The sequence below is a fragment of the Mesoplodon densirostris genome, chromosome 10 (assembly GCF_025265405.1).
Source record: "Mesoplodon densirostris isolate mMesDen1 chromosome 10, mMesDen1 primary haplotype, whole genome shotgun sequence".
Classification (NCBI taxonomy): Eukaryota; Metazoa; Chordata; class Mammalia; order Artiodactyla; family Ziphiidae; genus Mesoplodon; species Mesoplodon densirostris.
Window position 1 is genome coordinate 62587112 of NC_082670.1, and position 20405 is coordinate 62607516.

The window sequence follows — 20405 nt, forward strand, 5'->3', positions numbered from 1 at the left end:
TCCTCGTGTCCTCAAGTCCATTCTCTACCTCTGCATCTTTATTCCTGTCCTGCCCCTAGGTTCTTCAGAACCATTTTTTTTTTAGATTCCATATTTATGTGTTAGCATATGGTATTTGTTTTTCTCTTTCTGACTTACTTCACTCTGTATGACAGACTGTAGGTCCATCCACCTCACTACAAATAACTCAGATAACTCAATTTCTTTTTTTATGGCTGAGTAATATTCCATTGTATATATGTGCTACATCTTCTTTATCCATTCATCTGTTGAACATCGCTAATTATTAGAAAGATGCAAAGTAAAACTACCATGAGGTACCACCTCACACCAGTTGGAATCGCCATCATCAAAACATTTACAAACAATAAATGCTGGAGAGGCCACGGAGAAAAGGGAACTCTCCTATGTCACTGGTGGGAATGGACATCAGTAACAGCCACTATGGAGAATAGTATGGAGGTTCCTTTAAAAAACGAACACTAGAGCTATTATAATATGAGCCAGCAATCCCACTGCTGGGGTGTATATCTGCAGAAAACCATAATTTGAAAAGCCACATACACCCCAACGTTCACTGCAACACTATTTACAATAGCCAAGACATGGAAGCAACCTAAATGTCCATAGACGGAGGAATGGACAAAGAAGATGTGGTACATACATAGAATGGAATATTACTCATCCATTAAAAAGAACAAAATAGGGCTTCCCTGGTGGCGCAGTGGTTGAGAGTCTGCCTGCCGATGCAGGGGACACGGGTTTGTACCCCGGTCCGGGAAGATCCCACATGCCGCAGAGCGGCTGGGCCCATGAGCCATGGACGCTGAGCCTGCACGTCCGGAGCCTGTGCTCCGCAACGGGAGAGGCCACAACAGTGAGAGGCCCGTGTACCGCCAAAAAAAAAAAAAAAAAAAGAACAAAATAATGCCATTTGCAGAAACATGGATCGACCTAGAGATGATCATACTAAGGGAAGGAAGGAAGTCAGAGAAAGACAAATATGATATCACATGTGGAATCTAAAGAAAAAGTGATTCAAATGAACTTATTAACAACACAGAAACAGACTCATAAGAGTTCGAAAACAAACTCATGGTTAGAAAAGGCAACGACACAAACACAAATGCTCACCAACCAATCCAGAAGCAGGCTATTTGTTAAACAGGATCTGGCCTGGAACTGTCACCAATTCCACAAGTGAAACAGATATGTGACTCCTTCACTTATTTGATGCATAAAAAGACCCCATCATCTCCTGAGAAACGGATCATGTCCACAGCCCTCCCGTGTGGCCACCCTTTCTCTGTTTCACATCCTTGGCTTTTTAAAAAAGCAATTTGTGTAGATCGAGGAGAGAATGGGCAGCAAGGCCAGAGAAGTAAGTAACCAGAGGGGGGCCCCAGCAGCACACTCGGACAATCACCCCAGTCCTCCACCCACCAGGCTCCTGCCCCCGCCCTCCTTACCCTCCGCCCCAGACACATCAGCCTCGGCCTCCTCGGCCACAGCCTCTGCTTCCTGTTCCCTTCCCAGAGCATCAGCCTTGGCTCCTCTCACGCATGACGCCTCTCCGTCCACCACCCCTGACACCGAGGGCACCTGCGTCTCCTGCGAGCCTGGGCAGCAGGCCTTTATCCTTCTACCAGTGGCGCCTTGCACAGCTTCTGATCCACAACGGTCACAGCAAATGACGGCTGCGTGAATGAATGAATCCTTGCTAGCCAAACCTCCTTAGGCCACATCTTTAGGAAAACCACCCTGTTTTGAATACAATACTCTCCCTTTCTTCATAGTAGATCCATGAAACATCATCAACACTATCTCACTGCCTACAAAACTACTGTCTATAACAGGATTCCTTCAAAGATACAAATGGCATAGAGACAGCACTGCTTATGAGCCAAAACCCTTTTTCACTTTAAGATTTGTTCTCAATTTAATGACAGTGCAGACGAGGCTTGTTTTCTATCAGCAGATTTCAAAATTTTAAACAGTGACGATTCCAATTAATCAAGTAGTAACTGAGTTTTCCCCCCTTGTTGCCACCCTTTTCCACCTGCACAGTTTCTTTCTGATACTCTTATCTTTCATTCTGCTCCTGAGTTGACTTTTATATTAGCAAGCCCTGCTTCTCAAATTGAGGTACATGGTGGGAATGCAACTGAGGTTATTATGCTGAGAAAACAGCCACATCCAATCCCTGGCACAACCCGGGGGAATAAATAAATATGTTACTCCTAAGTGATATACAGTTTAATACAGTCGCTTGCCTAAGTTCAATACAGTTTTAATTTCCCCTACTTATGAGTTCTGACTACCTGAATATTTTTAACGATTAGACGGAATGGTAAGACAGGAAGAGGGCTAAGAGCACTCACTCTTCTTTTCTTTTCATGTTCTCTCTTGCCTGTTGGGCTTTGGTGAGAATAAACCACTGGAGGTTTGCTGGATCACAGAGGATTGGAATGTTAAAATGCCCAAGTTCGTGCAAACTTGGAGCATATCTGTCACTGTAATAAAGCATACGTAAAAGGAAAAATCAGCAACCTCTCCACTCCCATTCCACCCCCCAAAGAAACGATTTTCTTAGTCTGATTAATGGAAAAGGAACTCATCAAGAAAATCCACTTTAAAGGTACAGTAAGTCCCCTACATATGAACGAGTTCCGTTTCGAGAGTGCGTTCCTAAGTCCAGTTTGTTCGTCAAGTCCAACAAGTTAGCCTAGGTACCCAACTAACACAATTTGGTTATATAGCACTGTACTGTAGTAGGTTTATAATACTTTTCACACAAAGAATACATAAAAAACAAACACTTGAAATAAAGATACTGTACTACTGTACTCTACAATACTGTACAGTGAAGTACACAAAAGCACAACCACTTGTAGAGAATGCATGCATGTGACAATGTAGCAGCAGACACATGAACTAACTTACGAGATTGGACAGGTGAACGCACGTTTGCATCTTTGAAAGTTTGCAACTTGAAGTTTCATATGTAGTGGACTTCCTGTGTAGCAGAATTGATTTGAAGTTTTGCTGTCCCCAAAGAGACACACTATCAGGATGACCATACCCTTCCTGGCCCTGTGACCTTCCTCATCTGTAAGATGGGGGTAGTAACCCACTCCATGGTGAGGTTGTGAGAGGTAGAGATAATGCATTTAAGTACCAAGCACGGTGCCTGATATGCACACTGTTGATTTCACATTAGTATAATCCTATAAAGTTTTCCACAGGACTGATTTGCCCTGTAAGTGGCAATATATTTACAGAATGTTCTAGAGACTCAATCTTTCAATCCTCTCATGTTGGCTTTTCTCATGTGTAAAAGAGTGTTGCCAACAGAGGTGGTGACATTCCTTTCTTTAATTCCTAAGAATCACACATGGAAATACAAAACAATTTCATGCATGGACACACACAGCCCATCTGAGTGAATGAATAAAAGTAATTGTTTTAGATACTTGCCTGTTAAGGATCATTTGCAAACCACGCAAACTTCGAGGGTGAAAAGGTATTCGACTTTTCAAGAGTCTATTATAGAACACGTCGAGAAGAGAGTAATATTCTTCAAGTGTCAACACTGGCTGTAATTCTTCAATATAAACAACTTGGATGCCACCTAGAAGATAGCTTATTTGGTCCTCCAGAAGCATCAGCCTCCTCTGCAGCTCAAAATAACTCGGTAATCTTTCAAAAAGCTACAGTATTTTTTTTTTGAAAAAAAGGGAAGGAATATTTAGTTTTATGGGACTTTAACAGTCCAAGTTTAGGACTCCAATAAATGGTACTGAGAAATTCTAACAAGAAAATTATAAATTATTTTACTAGAAGGGAAGTTCAAGTAAGCAATAAGAAAAAAGCTATGGAATGCTGGAAATATTAATATTCAAAACAAACCACCCTAAATCTTAGGAACTTTTAGCTAGGAATTGAAGAGATTGCAGAAGAAAAGAAATATGTTCCAAATAAAAATAAGTGTTGAGTACTAACATTTAAATATTCAGGTAAGAATCTCAAATTAGGTTAGAAAGATTAAATGGTATAATAAAGAAGGGTTTTAGAAATAAAGTCTACATATTTCGATTCCAAGTCTATTCCTTCAGAATTTCCCTTAATTCAACTAAATTCAATTATGGAGCACCTACCATGTACTTAAGTACTAAACTGAGTCCAGGAAATATAGAGATTATAAGAATTTGTGTCCCTGTTTGCCAGGGCTCATGGTAAGGGTGCAGGGAAACAAAACAAGAATCAGAATTCAGCGTACCAAGTGCCACATAAGGGTGAAGGGACTGGGGGGTCAAGCAAAAGTTTCTAAGGACGTCTAATGTAACCAATATGAAAAGATATAGAGGATTTAGAGAAGGTTAGATGCATTGCTGATTATTAGAGAAATGCAAATCCAAACTACAATGAGGTACCACCTCACATTGGTCATAATGGCCATCATCAAAAAGTCTACAAATACCAAATGCTGCAGAGCATGTGGAGAAAAGGGAACCCTCTTACACTGTTGGTGGGAATGTAAGTTGCTGCAGCCACTATGGAGAACAGTAGGGCGGTTCCTTAAAAAACTAGAAATAGAGTTGCTATATGATCCAGCAATCCTACTCCTGGGCATATATCCAGACAAAACTATAATTTGAAAAGATATATGCACCCCAGTATTCATAGCAGCACTATTCGCAATAGCCAAGACATAGAAACAACCTAAATGTCTATTGATGGATGGATAAAGAAGATGTGGTCCATATATACAATGGAATATTACTCAGCCATAGAAAATAATGAAACAGTGCCATCTGCAGCAACATGGATGAACCTAGAGATGACCAAACTAAGTGAAATAAGTCAGACAGAGAAAGACAAATACCATATGATATCACGTATATGTGGAATCTAAAATATGACAAATGAACTTATCTACGAAGCAGAAACAGACTCACAGACATAGAAAACAAACATGGTTACCAAAGGGGGAAGGAGGTGGGGGACGAATAAATTAGGAGTTTGGGATTAGCAGATATAAACTACTATATATAAAATAGATAAACAACAAGGTCCTCTTGTATAGCACAGGGAACTATATTCAATATCCTGTAATAAACCATAATGGAAAAGAATATGAAAAAGAATATGTATATGTATGTATATTTACTGAATTACTCTGCTGTATACCAGAAATTAATACAACATTGTAAATCAACTATATTTCAATTAAAAAAAAAGGAATAGAGGAGGTTAGCTGCATGTGGGAAAGTTTCAGGGGAAGAAAAAAGCATGTGCAAACCTGGAAGCACCAATAGGGACAAAGCAGGTTCAAAAACAAGGAGTTTGGTGTGGCTGGAGGGTGGCACACGTGGCCTATGTGGAAGGAGGCGAGGCTGAAGAGGCAGGTGGCGCTGGGTCGGGGAAGGACCTGTGTCCTACATATGGACCCAGATTTTATACAGAAAGTTGCAGTTATATTAGAGGAGTTGAAAGGCATCAAAAACTGCTATAATAAAAGCAATAGCAGTATAAAAATTCTACAAAGTATTTATAATATACTTCTAACACTTTTTGAAAAACAATTGTACTACCTACTTTTCAATTTTTCTCTAAACGAGTTATTCATGTGTAAATGGTAGCTACGTTTTAAACACCTTTAATTTTGAGATAACTGTAGATTCACACGTCTTTCACCCAGTTTCTCCAATGGTGACATCTTGCAAAACTATATACAATCACAACCAGGAAACGGAAATGGCTACAGTCCACTAACCTTGTTCAGATTTCATCAGTCTTACTTCCACTCGTGTGTATTTAATCATATGCAGATTTATCACATGTAGAGATTCATGTGACATGACCACAGTCAAGACATAGAAGAGTTCCATCACAAGGATCCCCTCTGCTGCACCTCCATAGCCACAGACACCTCTGCTCTCCCACCCCCTGACCCCTGCAACCACTAATCTGTTCTTTCTATAATTTTATTATTTGAAGAATGTTATATAAATGGAATCATACAGCATGTATTCCTGTATTGACTTTTTTCACTTTGTACAATGCCCTTGAGAGCCACCCAAGCTGTTGCCAGTATCAGCAGTTCATTCCTTCTTACCACCGAGTGGTGTTCTGTTGCATTGATGTGCCAAAGTTTGTGCCACCATTCAAACACTGGAGGGTATTAGGGTTCTTCCTAGTTTTCTGCTATTACGAACATTTGTGTACAGTTTTGGTGTGAATATAATTTTTCATTTCTCTAGTATAAATGCCCAAGAGGGCAGCTGCCAAACCACATGATAAACACGTGTTTACTATTATAAGAAACTGCCAGACTCTTTGCCAGAGTGCCTGTGCCACTTTACATTCTCAACAGGAATGGATGAGTGATCCAGTTTTTTTGCATCCTCGCCAGCATTTGGTGGTGTCATTATTTTTCAGTTTAGCCATTCTGACAGGTGTGCAGTGACATCTTCTTGCATTTTCCTATGGTTTTTCATGTGCTTATTTGTCATCTGTATGTCCTCTTCTGTGACATATCTGTTCATGTTCTTTGCCCATTTTCTAATTGTTTATTTTTTTACTGTTGAGCTTTGAGAGTCCTTTATATATTTAGATACAAAGACTTTGTCAGGTAGGTGGTTTGCAAATATTTTCTACCAAATATTTGATTTGAACAGATATTTCACCAAAGAAGATATATGGATGGCAAAAGAGCACATGAAAAGATGCTCACCACCATTCGTCCGTCATTAGAGAAATGCAAATTAAACCCACAATGAGATAGAACCACACACCTCTTAGAGTGGCTAAAATTAAAAAGAGGACCATAGCAAGTATTGGCAGTTTCTCAAAAAGTTAAAATACCCTAACATATCTGGCCATTCCACTTTTAGGTATTTACCCAAGGGAAAAGGAAATATATGTCTATATAAACTTTGTAGATAAATGTTCATAGCAGCTTTATTTCTAGTAGCCAAAAGCTGACATAACCCAACATCCATCAATAAGTGAATGGATAAACAAACTGGTATATCCATATGATGGAATACTACGTGGAAATAAAAAGGGATAAATACACACAATAGTATAGATGAATTTCAAATTATGCCAAATGAAAGAAATCAGATCCTAACCCCAACATACTCTGATTCCACTTATATAAAACTCTAGAAATATAAACTAATCTATAGTGACAGAAAGCAGACCAGTGGTTGCTTGGGTAGCGGGTGGCGGATGGAAGAGAGGGTTTACAAGGGATGTGAGCATTCTTTTGTGGGTGATGGATGTGTTCACTATCCTGATTATGGTAATGGTTTCACGGGTATTTACATATGTCACATCTCATCAAATTATACCCACTAAATATGTACAGTTTATTGTAAGTCAATTATACCACAGTAAATCTGCTAAAAACAAAACAAACAAAACAACAGAATGAAGGCCTTTAGGCTATGCTTCAGAAAAGACTATAACATTTCCAAATAAAAACGGACTTAAAAATCAGTCCTCTAAGAATTTAAACTACAAAATATTACGCATCTGATCTGCAAACAGATGATTCAAATTTCTTTCAGTTTACTGACATATTAGCATAGTTTGAAACAAAAGTATGTCGATAACAAATTTGAGATTATTTTTGCTTTTAAGCTTTTTCTTACTTTTGTCCAGTGATGATGGACATCCATTGTTCCCAGCATCACATGGCCCACTGCACTCATCCCGGACAGGTCTGTAAATATTATTGTACATCCTGATGGTAAAACACAAACCTTTGGTCACTGTTCAGAGAGGCTTCCTTCTTTCAGCACTGTGCAAATAATTATGTAAACTTCACGTATCAACTCAGGATTAAATTCGGTAGAAGCTTAAAGCCTAATTTTATGTCACTGTTTAAGTCAAAGGAACAGATTTTAAAATTCAGCTGATATAAAGTAACATCTATCAATACAAAGACTTTTAACACTTAGCTTTCGTCTAGAATTTACAGATATGTACAGCCATTAAGGGATATGGAGTTCGGAAGTGAATGGAAATTGTTTACCTTTTGCATTTTTAAGGCTTTCCAAGTTCTGCTGGGCTAAGCGGCCTAAACTGTGCAGCTGGCTGCAGCGGTGGGCGATGCCCCAGCTCCTCTGCCACCTGGTCCAACAGAGCACACAGCCCATTAACACCCGTGTCCCCCCAGAGGGAGGCACACACTCGCCCCCACTGCTTGACTCCCGTGAAAGCCGAGGAGTTGCTTTCTCAAGGAGACACACAACATGTTTCCAAACTAACTCATTTTTCAAGAAGCAGCCAATGGGAAATGAATCGTTTACCAGAGGGTAAAAATCTTAGCACTATATTCAGCTATCCAAAGACTGAAAACAAGCAAATGCACTGTGTTGTTTCTCTTAAAATAGAGGATGAAATGGGGAAAACTCTGACAAAGATCTTTTTCTTCTTTACATTGTTTAATGACGATGATGTTGTCTTAGATTTAAGTTCCAACTAGGAATTCCAGTTTGGTTTATCAGAATTTTTTTTATCATATTCTAGAGAAAATGATTTTTACAACATCGTGTAATCTGCTCATTTTATAGATGAACATTATTACATCTCAGTGACAAAATGGAACTTGATATTCACATGATGTCACAGAGGCACTTCTGTGTATGTGTAAAGAGCACCGGTATTAAGTGGTATCAGAAAACCAACCTTCGAATTCTAATTCTGTGATTTACTAGCTCTGTGACCGTCAACAAACTGCCTCTAGTCTTCCTAAGGTTTCTCTTCATGCTTGCCCAGTGGGGACACTCCTTACAGCACAGGTAGTGTAAATCATAGGGGATGAACATGTGAAGGAGGAAGGCGCTCAACAGGCTTTCAGAAAACTTAGGTTCCTTCTTCATCCTAACACCCATTCTGATGAATGTCATTTCTGATAAAGTGAAATCCGCTTTCAAAATCATTCCTTTAACACACAATGTCATCAGTCACAATGCTTTTGTTGTGACTGTCCTTTTGTTGGAGACTTGGTTAATTTCCCAGTAAGCCAAGACACTCACATCCACGGTCCTCAAATGTTTTGGTCTCGGGACCACTTTGCACTCCTAAAAACTGAGAACCTCGGGCCTCCCTGGTGGCGCAAGTGGTTGAGAGTCCGCCTGCCGATGCAGGGGATACGGGTTCGTGCCCCGGTCTGGGAGGATCCCATATGCCGCGGAGCGGCTGGGCCCGTGAGCCATGGCCGCTGAGCCTGCGCGTCCGGAGCCTGCGCGTCCGGAGCCTGTGCTCCGCAACGGGGGAGGCCACAACAGTGAGAGGCCCGCATACCGCCAAAAAAAAAAAAAAAAAAAAAAAAAAAAAAAAAAAACTGAGAACCTCGAAGAGCTTTTGTTTATATGGGTTATAGCTATTGATATTTACCATAGCTGAGAAATTTCTCTACTACATTATAAAATAATGTTTATTTCTCTTTATGTTTAAGAAATCCTTTCATTTTCCTGATCCATTCTGCCTTCTCACATCTCTTAAAATTTATTTAGAAAAAGTTATTTTCATGCATATTAATTTGTTTTTTTATAAACATTTAAGAAGGATCTTATTATTTTGTTTTTAGTTAGTGAAGTCTATGTTACTAGATTATGGAATTGGAAGGGCCCCTCTAATCAAAGCTTGGATGTGATGAAAAGACAGCAGCTATCAGCACAAACCCAAACATCCCACACAGTCCAAGTATAAACACTTCCCTCTGAAATTTGAATTATCTTGGACAACTATGATTTGAATACATAAGAACAGAACATATAAGTACTATCTGTATTCTGCAAGCCCAGGAAAAAGGTGCTGTTATGGTATCCAAATGGTCATTTGGTTCAATATAAGTAAAAAGTCCTGATAATGATGGCTGAAAACAACAAAACAGGCTACAGCAAAGAGTAACAGAAGCTTAAGTTCCAGACCAGATGACAATATCTCACGGTTCTTGTAATGCAGAGTCCCATGACTGAATCACACCACCCCCTCCCTAGGGTTGTAACAGCTGTTAAATCTATTTTTATAATAGACAAAGATTCAGCATGTATCTTTATACAACTGTGATTTCTAAGTTTATGAAAACATTTAAAAAGTCACGTTATAGTGACTAAAGGTAATAATACTGTATTGTATTTTTTTTTTTTTTTTTTTTTCTTTTTTTTTTTGCGGTATGCGGGCCTCTCACTGTTGTGGCCTCTCCCGCTGCGGAGCACAGGCTCCGGACGCGCAGGCCCAGCGGCCATGGCTCACGGGCCCAGCCGCTCCGCGGCATATGGGATCCTCCCAGACCGGGGCACGAACCCGTATCCCCTGCATCGGCAGGCGGACTCTTAACCACTGCGCCACCAGGGAGGCCCTACTGTATTGTATTTTGAAAGTTGCTTAAAGAGTAGATCTTAAAAGTTCTCATCACAAGAAAAAAAATTTTTTGTAACTATGTATGGTGACAGATGTTAACTAGACTTATTGTGGTGATCATTTTGCAATGTATACAAATAATGAATTATCATGTAAAACACTTGGAACTAATATAATGTTATATGTCAATTATACCTCAATTTAAAAAAAGAAAAAGAAAAGAAAAAAAGTCATGCTATATAACAGAGAATAAAAGAATACAACATTTATTTTTTATCTCCCTCTTTTTAAACTTAAGTACCAGTCTTACGTGATTGGGAAATAATTATTTTTTATACATTATGGGCATAGGAAAAGTATATTTTTCACAAGCCCATTATGTTAAAAAAAAACTATTATGCTAAAAATATCAGTATCTAAACTTTACTTCACTATTTTAAACAAGAAATTCATATTGATTTTCTTACATAAACATTTGATTACTTTCATAAAAAGATAACTGAATATTTAGTAAACATAATAATTAAAGGTGCAAATATTTAACTGTTAGAAACCTTTACCAAAAGGTAATACATGTTTATTTTAATCTCTAAATTAGGTTTTCTCTTCTTCATTACCTGATATCCGAGAGCTGCAATTGATGGGACAGTTCACCTTTTAAACGATCTAGTTCTTCTCTAAGTGGCAAACTATTCTTCAGCTTTTTAACAGCACTTTTCCCATTGCTATCTAACCAGGATCTAGAAAGAAAAAAACCAGAGATATACACTTTGCAATACTAACTATAATGCAAACATTTCTACTGTTGAACGACGTGTTCATTGACTTAAAGCAGCCCCAATGTTAAACCGAGTTTGCCATCAAATGTTTACCAAATTATAAGTACTGCTGCAAAGTCTATTCATTTAGAGTAAATACTTCTAAAATAGGTTTCTTGGAAAACTGCCAGCATCTGTTAAATCATATTCTACTTATGACAACTTCCTTTGTCTATCAAACAAATTCAATTTATATTACACCAAGCCTGTGGCTAGATTTCCAAAGATGGGATGATTTTTAAAGAATTAAAGATATTTCAAACCTCACTTATTTTTATTGCACTTTTAGGCAGGCTATACTAGACTGTCACTTACATCAGTCATCTACAGGCGACCCTTTTCCTACTGGAGCAAATGAGCAGACGATGTTCTAGTGCAGCCAGACGGTGAAAAAGTCAATTCAGAAGATGCACCTAATGGTACTGGTGACATTCAAAAGGCAGTATTTCCTGATGAAGGGACTTGCGAAGGGAACTTTGTGGATTCTAACTGGGTAGATCCAGTCTCTTCCTTTGTTTTCGTCTTGGTTGTTAGCACCCTGAACCTCCCTGCTCACCCCCTCAGCGCTCTGTCCAAGGGCTCCCACTGGTCAGACCTCACCAGTCTCGGTGTCTCCATCCACATGCTCCTGTCGGGTGGGTCTGTTGGCCCCTCGGTTCCTTTCCACCCAACCAAATGCCCAGCTCTAGTCTCACCTTTCTCCACCTTTATTTTTTTCCCCCGTCAACTACATCATAGGCTCAGCAGAAACATGTTCTTTTAATTCTGCATTTCTTAGAACGTTTACTTCAATGAAGTCTTAAAAGAGAAAATAAACATCAAAGTCGGCGTAAGGATTAGAAGGGGAGAGCTTTCAGAAAAGAGCTGAGGGCAGCCCGGGTGGCCTCATACCGAGCAGCAAGGTCCCCTGGGAGGTTATCACTTCCTCGGTGTTATAATGGTCATGGCACAAGGGATGCTGGCTGGCGCTCAGAGCTTCTAGTCCCCTAGGGGAGGCTGGACAAACGAGAGGCCTGGGTGGTGCCTAGGAGGCTGAATGGCTGCCGCAGGGTAGGCAGGGCAAAATGGCAAGGTGACTCGGGGATCAGAGGAACATTTTGGGTCCAAGATGGTAGTGGTGGCATGGGCCCCGGTACAGCCGTGCAAGAGAGAGCTCCAGGGCGTTAGGAGAAAAATGGTCTAAAGCACCCCATCCCCAGGCCACCTGAAAGCCCCTGTGGGACACCTGTCAGTGACTAATGGTCAGGTGTTAGGATAACTCTGCAGAAGGGCTCATATGTCCATCTCAAAAGTGCTTGCCAAATAAACCTTTTTAAGGTTCCTTAATTATTAAGTCACTTTAAAGGTTTGAGATGTTGTGATCTAAAACCATTTTAAAAATAATCAAGTTCAGGGAATTCCCTGGTGGTCCATTGGTTAGGACTCCTGCTTCCACTGAAGGGGACACTGGGTCCTATCCCTGGTCGGGGAACAACCATCCTGCACGCTGCACAGCACAGCCGCAAAAATAATAATAGTAATCAAACTGAAACTCTCGGAACCAAATAAATCATTATGCATGCATCAAATATTTATCCTGAAAGCCTAACAGTGTGTTGTGTTGGGAATATAAGGAAGATACATCTAGTAAGGAATAGAGAGAGAAGCAACTGGAAGGGAATATATGAGCTTCTAGAACAGAGGAAGAATTAACTAATTCTGCCTGGAAGGTTCTATAGAGCAGGTGGTATGTGACCTGAACCTGAGAGATGGACCAGATTTTTCCAGGCAGATTAGTGAAAGGGAAGGGCATGCCAACCACACCAGTGCACAGGGAAGTACAAGATGAACCAACGTGCCCAGATCACACGATGCCTAGAGGGAGGGGGGTGTGAGATGAGACTGGAGAGGCATGTATGTGTGTGTGTGTGTGTGTGAGATTATAAAAGGTCTTGCACATTGGCGTAAGGAATTAGGACCTTTTCCTCTAACTAAAGATGTTCCTTTTTTTTTCTGGCCATGTGGAGGGGCTTGCAGAGATCTTAGTTCTGGTACAAGGACTGAACCTGTGCCCCCTGCAGTGGAAGCTCGGAGCCCTAACCACTGGACCGTCAGGGAATTCCCTATATTCCACATTTTTTTGACTCACTAAATGTGTGCAGTCATTAATAATTCTTCCTACTCCCCCTTTAAGAATACTGGTAGTGATTTTATTTCTGCTTTCTGTGTGAGAAATAAGAAAATAATATCTTACTTTATATCACGATTATTAGCTATTACAATTTTTCAACCTTTTTGTCATTTATTAACTCATACCTGTTAATCAATTTACTTTAAATTATTTAATAGAAAGGGTGATTTTTTGACAAATGAATTACCAAATGGCATACTATGTTGGGTTTGTGGACCAAATGTCTTAAACTGTAGAATGAAATATAACATTACGATTATATATTCATGACCTGATTGTTGGAATTCTTACATTTAGTGTATAAAATTTAACTCATCTAGTTTAACAATTTTTGTGTTTTGTGTCTAAACACTGAGATAAAAATCAAGGTTCTACACATGGCATTTTCTTTCTATCTATCTATCTATCTATCTATCTATCTATCTATCTATGTAGATATTAGATCTATCTATAGATATAAAGACAAAGATACATGTATCCTAGCTCTGGCCACTGAGAAGTTCAGTAGCAATTGAGACATGCACCACCCAGATCTTGGTTTCTAAAAATCATTCCCTCCTAAAAAGAACCAGAGCTTCTCGGCAAAATGGTTCAATCAAACACTGGGCCAGGGAAAGTCCAGATGAGCCTGGAACACCTTGGTGAACCAGAGAGTAAGAGAGTTCTCAAAGAATGATGGGGACATAGGAGCCAGCTTGAAGGGATGATAAAGTTAGAAAATTGCCATTTGGCAACCATCATCATAATATGTGATTCAGGCAAAAATCATCAATGAGCACTAGAGCTAAGGGGTAAAAACTCAGTGTTCAGAGGATATTTACATAGCCCTAAGCATCTCCTCAAAAGAAACTAACTGAAGGGAAAAATAGTTCCTTTACTGGGGAAAAAACTGGGAGACACCACCTTAATCAAATGATCCAAGTTAATATCACTAGTAATGGGATAATCAACATCATATGCCTCCTATATAACATTGGAAACAACACACTTCACTTGCTGGGTATTTCTGCCAAATATGAATAACCTGACTCTAATTATGAGAAATACCAGATAAACTCAAAACACTCAAATTGAGGGACATTCTACAAAATAACAGCAAGGTAATGGAAGACAAGAAAACACTAAGGAACCATTCCCGATTAAAGGAGGTTACAGAGACTAAAGTTATGACTTATAATTTGAAAAACAATGACTTAGCCTATAAATAAGGAGAAGACTGAATAAGTGTATGATATGAGTTAAAGCATGATTATAGCATTTACAAATATCCTACAGAAATAATTCCAATATTGTAATTGTCCAATGTGGCATCTTGTGGACACTAAGAGGATTCAGAGCTTAGACAATGAAAGTGAAATAAAACTTTGTGTGCAAACTTCAAATAGAAAAAATGGAAGTCTGACATTTACTAATATCTCAGTAGTTAACAGAGTAGCATTTCAATGGTCTTTCTATAGTTCAATGACGTGTTTTTTTCAGTGGGATAGACATTACATATGGGACAATTCTGTTTAGATACAAATGGATCCTGTTGTCTCCTTGCAAACACAAATTCTATAAATGCAATACATTTTAGTTATAAAATTATTTGATAATGAGAGAATATATGTAAAATATGGAAATACTAAAAGCTACAACACAAAGTAGCATTTTGTAATTTTTTTTAGGCTGGCATATTCTTTTTATTGTAGTATATAATTAGAAAACCTTACATATTAGACATTTAATTATAGCATTTTTATCACTATAAAGTGATTTTACAGTAAGATAAAGCACAATTTGCTGAGAAATACAAAATTACACAGCATGTCCTAAAATGTAGATTGAAATGTAACTGCCAGATATAAGAAGAAAATGATTAAATGGAGCTTTTATGACCTGATAATTCTTCTATGTTGTGTTTTTAAAAACTCAACTAATTTATTTTCATAATTTCTGTGTTTTATTTAAGCCTGCATGTCTCTGCGGAAACATAAGGAAAATTATTTGAAAGTTTACACTAAATAAAACTGTTATATTTTCTCTTTTTATCATTACATTCTGAATTATTAGAAATAACATGCTTTCAAGATTAAATTTCGATCAGGTGAATGCAATTTGTAAACCAGGTGAAGATCAGCTGGATGTAAATTTGCAGAATTATTTTTATGTTCTCTCTGAACTGTATAATTCAGCATGTGCTCCTTATGCGTCCTCTCCTATAACTACATATATAATAAAGATGAGGTAAACAATACAAGAATGAAAATAAAAACAAACCATATATGGCCAAAATGACCATGGTGGTGAATAAGTTTTGTCCGAGTTACAGCCCCTAAATCTCCTGACTATGGGACAGTCACTCCTCCATTCATATGGTTTGAAACCTCTCAAATGGTTCAACAATTTTATAATTATTTGCAAAATAATAACAAATTTAAAAAATTAGGACTTCTCTGGCAGTCCGGTGGTTAAGACTCCACACTTCCAATGCAGGGGGCTTGGGTTCGATCCCTGGTTGGGGAACTAAGATTCCACGTCCCACGTGGCGTGGCCAAATAAAAAATTAATAACTGAAACAAGAAACTGATACAAACACCACTCTGGCTTTGATGACATAAACTCCTGGAATCCTTACTGGGAAAAACTAACATAAGACAAAACCTTGAACAAACCCTCATCAGGGTTCCTGCAAACTGGGCAACATCCATATTTGGGAAAAGGTCAAGATTGGAAAGGGGTGCTGGGCCTGTGTGAACACACTGGACCAGGGAGACCAGGTTAGGGTATGGAAATAAGAGATATGAAATCTTCCAAATTCATACAACTGTCGTAACCGGGGTATCGGCCCTCTAAAGCATGCTGGTAAAGGCAACAGATTTTTTTTTTGCGGCATTTAGTCTATACTGTAATTTACCCAAAGGGCCCAAAGAGCAGTATGTATTCCTTTTCTTACCTTTTTTCAGTGTAGAGCTGTCCTCTCCTTTCCTACCCAGCCTGGACCCTCTGCTCTAAAATTATACCTAATAAGCTAAACTCAAACTCTATGAGGTGTGATGATCTGGTTCAGGTAAGTCACTAACATATCAACGTTCAAGAAATATAACCCAAGCACCTCCGATACAAGCATCAAAAACTAAACAAAACAGAAATCTCTAACCAGTTGATTTTAGAAGAGAAGCTTTGAGTAGGAAGATTTAAGGTGATACCAGTCAACTCTCAATATTCTCTAGCCCAAGAAAAATATATGGAAGTAAAAGATATGAAACAGTATTACACCAAGAACCAGCCACAGCCCTATTCCAGCTCTTTTGTAAGCAACTCTAAATACTGTCTGTTTCATTTAGGATAATTCAATATTAATTTTAAATCACAGTTTTAAAGCGAATGCAAGATCTCTCTTATAAACAAGGCTAAAACGTAATGCTTTATTGTTGTTAATTTCATTTGTCAAACCTAAGAAAACAAAGGTTCTATCTGGCTATGAATGGGATTACTTCATTGTTTGACAAAATACATAGCTATTGACAACTGAATTTGGATAATAATGATCAATAAATTAGACAGTTATATTTCCACTGATTTCAATTTCTAAAACAGTGGTCTATTTAATTTATGTTGCTATCTTCTTTAAGAGTAGACAAATCAAAATGACATGTTTTGAGCTTGTGCTGGTAACTGTCAACATGAGAGCTTGAATTTAAAACAAAGTATCCCTCTGGAGGAAATGAAGAATTCATAGTAACACAACTCATGTACACTCAGAAAATTTCCTTAAGACAATTTATCTCTTGCTAAAAACAGCAGATACTTTTAAGTCAACACTAATGAAACTAACAGAGGCACTGTTTTTAAAAAAATGGTCCTCTACATTCATTGCTGAGTCACTTCTTCTGCTACCATCTGTATTAAGCTACTTTACATTTCCATATTAAACCTTGAGTTCTCCACACCCAGCCTCCAGCACTTCACATTCACACTTTTTCAACAATTCTTTAATTCAGTGAAATAAAAATGCTGGTTGGGTTTTATGAATCTACAAAGCAGATTAGTAGAAAGATGATTAAAACATGTTCCCTACTCTTAAAAATGCATTATCTAGTAACATGTAATATAATATAATGTAAGAGTGTCTACTTTTATTAAAGACTGAAGAATTTTACTGGATGAACTACATACAAATAAGGAAATTATAAATACTCAGCTTGGACAAGGAACCAGTGGAATAGCACTTATCTTGGTGAATTAGCTTTTCCCAGTTCCAGTCTGTTTTCATTGTTCACCAGCTGACTAACTCTGAGTTCTGGGCCCCTGGGACAATCTTTTCATGATGGCTACACATCTAGCTCCATACCAAAATTGTACCCTGTGAAACACTCAACTGAACCACAGACTAATTGCTGAATTTCTTTTTTTTTTTTTTTTTTTTTTTTTTGCGGTACGCGGGGCTCTCACTGTTGCGGCCTCTCCCGTTGCGGAGCACAGGCTCCGGACGCTCAGGCTCAGCGGCCATGGCTCACGGGCCCAGCCGCTCTGTGGCATATGGGATCCTCCCGGACCGGGGCACGAACCCGTGTCCCCTGCATTGGCAGGCGGACTCTCAACCACTGCGCCACCAGGGGAGCCCCTGAATTTCTTTAATATGTTATTCTAAAACCTCTTGACTTTAAGTCCAACAACTCTCATTGTTGCTTTTATGCCTTGACTTACCCAATCCCACTTTTTTTCTATACCAAAAGGTAGGTCAGACATTCCCAAGTTTTTGTTCATCTGGACACACTGTGAGATAATTAGAGCAATGGGTATAAGCAGAAGTTTCATGGGCTGGATCCCAGTGCATGCAAGGCTGAGACCCTCTCTTCTAGCTCATGTTTTTTGTTTTTTCTGTTTTATTTTTGGCTGCGTTGGGTATTCGTTGCTGCATGCGGGCTTTTCTCTAGTCGAGGCGAGTGGGGGCTACTAACTACAAATTAGTTTAGTTAAATAAAAACTCTTACATACGTTAGGGTTGTTTCCATTCTCCAGACTTGCTCAAGGTCTTCATCAGGGTCCTTGAATCCAGTAAAGGAGTAGTAAGACTTGTCCCATTTGATGGGCCTGTCAGATATCCTTTTCGCCTCTTTGAGAGGCTGGGAGTGCACATTAGTATTCAAGCTTTGGACATGTTCAATAGATAAACTGCAGGAGTTGAGAATATATAACACTGTGCTTAGCAGATCTCTGGTGTGCAAAGTAAATTTGACTGCTCGAAATCCTAGAGAATATAATTCCCCCAAACAGTTAATACAGATGATTATTTGCTTTACTTGAAAAACATTTCTTTTCATACAACATTTATAGAATCAAAATCTTTAAAACACTCCATTACTGATTAAAATTCATCCTATTGGAAAATCATCTGTAAATGGAAAACTACATCCCTTCTCCAAAACTGTACCACACTACCTCCATCTTCATGAACTCCTATATCAGCTCCCATTTCTAGTTTGGTGCCAGTGACCAAACCCACCCCAGCCCAAGAAGGGGATTGAGAATATTTTCAATGCTGTTCATAAATTTGGTCTCTACAGTCTAAGGGATGGAAAAGCTCTCCTATGAGCAAGTGTCCACCAGAGAGGGTGTCCAGCACTAAAGAGAAGGGGGAGGGTGGAGGTAGGGGGAGGGTGGGGCAGGCTGCCCTGCGACAGTGGTTCAAGGAGGGGGGCCAATCCAGTCTCAGGGGTCACAGAAACCCATCTCAAATTTTCTCTATGGTTGAAAGAGACTGTCCTCATACTCCCCCATCCAACTAGCTAGGGACAATATTTTCAGAAGTGACTCAAAGTTCCCTAATTTTTTAAAAGTTAGCACTTCACAATCTGACTTTAATGCAAGTCGTCACTGGGCTCAGGGTAGTAATCTAACTTACGTCAACAGTAGGAAATCTACTGGTTCCCCTGCACCTTTATTGGGTATTAAACATGGCGCTAGGTGAATTTACATAACTTTTCAATGAACACTCTCACCAGTGCCATTATTATCTCTCTTTTCAAATGTGAAGAAGCAGAGGTTCAAGGAGGTTAAGAAGCGTGAAGTGAGGGCTGAAATCTAAGCTGCCACCAAGCCAAGCATTTTCCCCATTATAACATGCTGACTCTTTTTTCTTTCTTTGGAAAAATTTTTAAAATTGGTTTTGAAAATTATACAAGTGTTATATAAGTACATCCTTCTTGTAAAATTATATATACAAAGTAAAAGTCTCCTGTTGACAGGCATACAACCTTACCCTTTTACTAGATGTAACCCTATTAACATTTACGTACACAAGCATTTAGACCTGCACTGCCTAATATGGTAGCTACTAGCCGTATGTGGCTATTTACTGGTAAAATTAAATTGATTGAAATTAAATAAAATTTAAAATTCAGTTCCTGGTCATACTAGCCCCACTTCAAGTGCTCAGTAGCCACATGGGGCTAGTGCCAGCTGTACCAGACCGCGCTCATACGGAACAGTTACATCTCCGCAGAAAGTTCTCTTGGACAGCACTGCTCTAGACCTTTTCTATGTGCTTTGTGTGTATGTTATATATGATATATACGCTTATGTGTTTGCACAAACACACACCCACAGTGTGAACTGTTCCTTTTTAACATATAAACTGCACCATTCTGGATCTATTACTTTGAACTTGCTTTTGTTATTTAACCTTGGTGACTCTTCCATTATCTGTATGTATACATCATTCTCTTTCTTTTTAGTAGCTCTATACTAATCCACATAATCAATGTAGCACAATTTATTTAACACTTCCAAAACTGATGACTATAAAAGTTGTTTTTAATTTTTCACCATTCCACAGAAGGCCGAAATATGTTTTCTTGTCTTTGCCACGGATGAAAGTCATCGCAGTGTAAATCATTCTCAGATACCTACTATGCCTGCCACATAGATTTACAAAATGTAGAACATGCAAACTAAGAAAGATTTTTTTCATTGAATCATTGATGGTAAAGTGAGAAATACTGGTAGGAAAATTATTCTAGTCAGTGAAAGAGGAAAGGAAAATGCAAATTCTT

General features: G+C 38.8%; 1 protein-coding gene across 6 annotated transcripts in view; it reads right to left on the minus strand.

Annotated features, from left to right (window-relative positions):
- The window catches only part of TCAIM (T cell activation inhibitor, mitochondrial), a 39333-nt gene that overhangs the window by 6355 nt on the left and 12573 nt on the right, over positions 1 to 20405 (minus strand). For 5 of the 6 annotated variants that reach the window (XM_060111017.1, XM_060111021.1, XM_060111020.1 and 2 more), the window contains 6 exons: positions 18349 to 18601; positions 10998 to 11120; positions 8045 to 8142; positions 7662 to 7753; positions 3478 to 3710; positions 2382 to 2513 (listed from right to left, as the gene is read on the minus strand). In XM_060111017.1, coding sequence (XP_059967000.1) covers positions 2382 to 2513; positions 3478 to 3710; positions 7662 to 7753; positions 8045 to 8142; positions 10998 to 11120; positions 18349 to 18601 — 931 coding nt within the window. The remainder of the gene's footprint in view (positions 1 to 2381; positions 2514 to 3477; positions 3711 to 7661; positions 7754 to 8044; positions 8143 to 10997; positions 11121 to 18348; positions 18602 to 20405) is intronic. The other variant, XM_060111022.1, reaches the window with a different exon arrangement.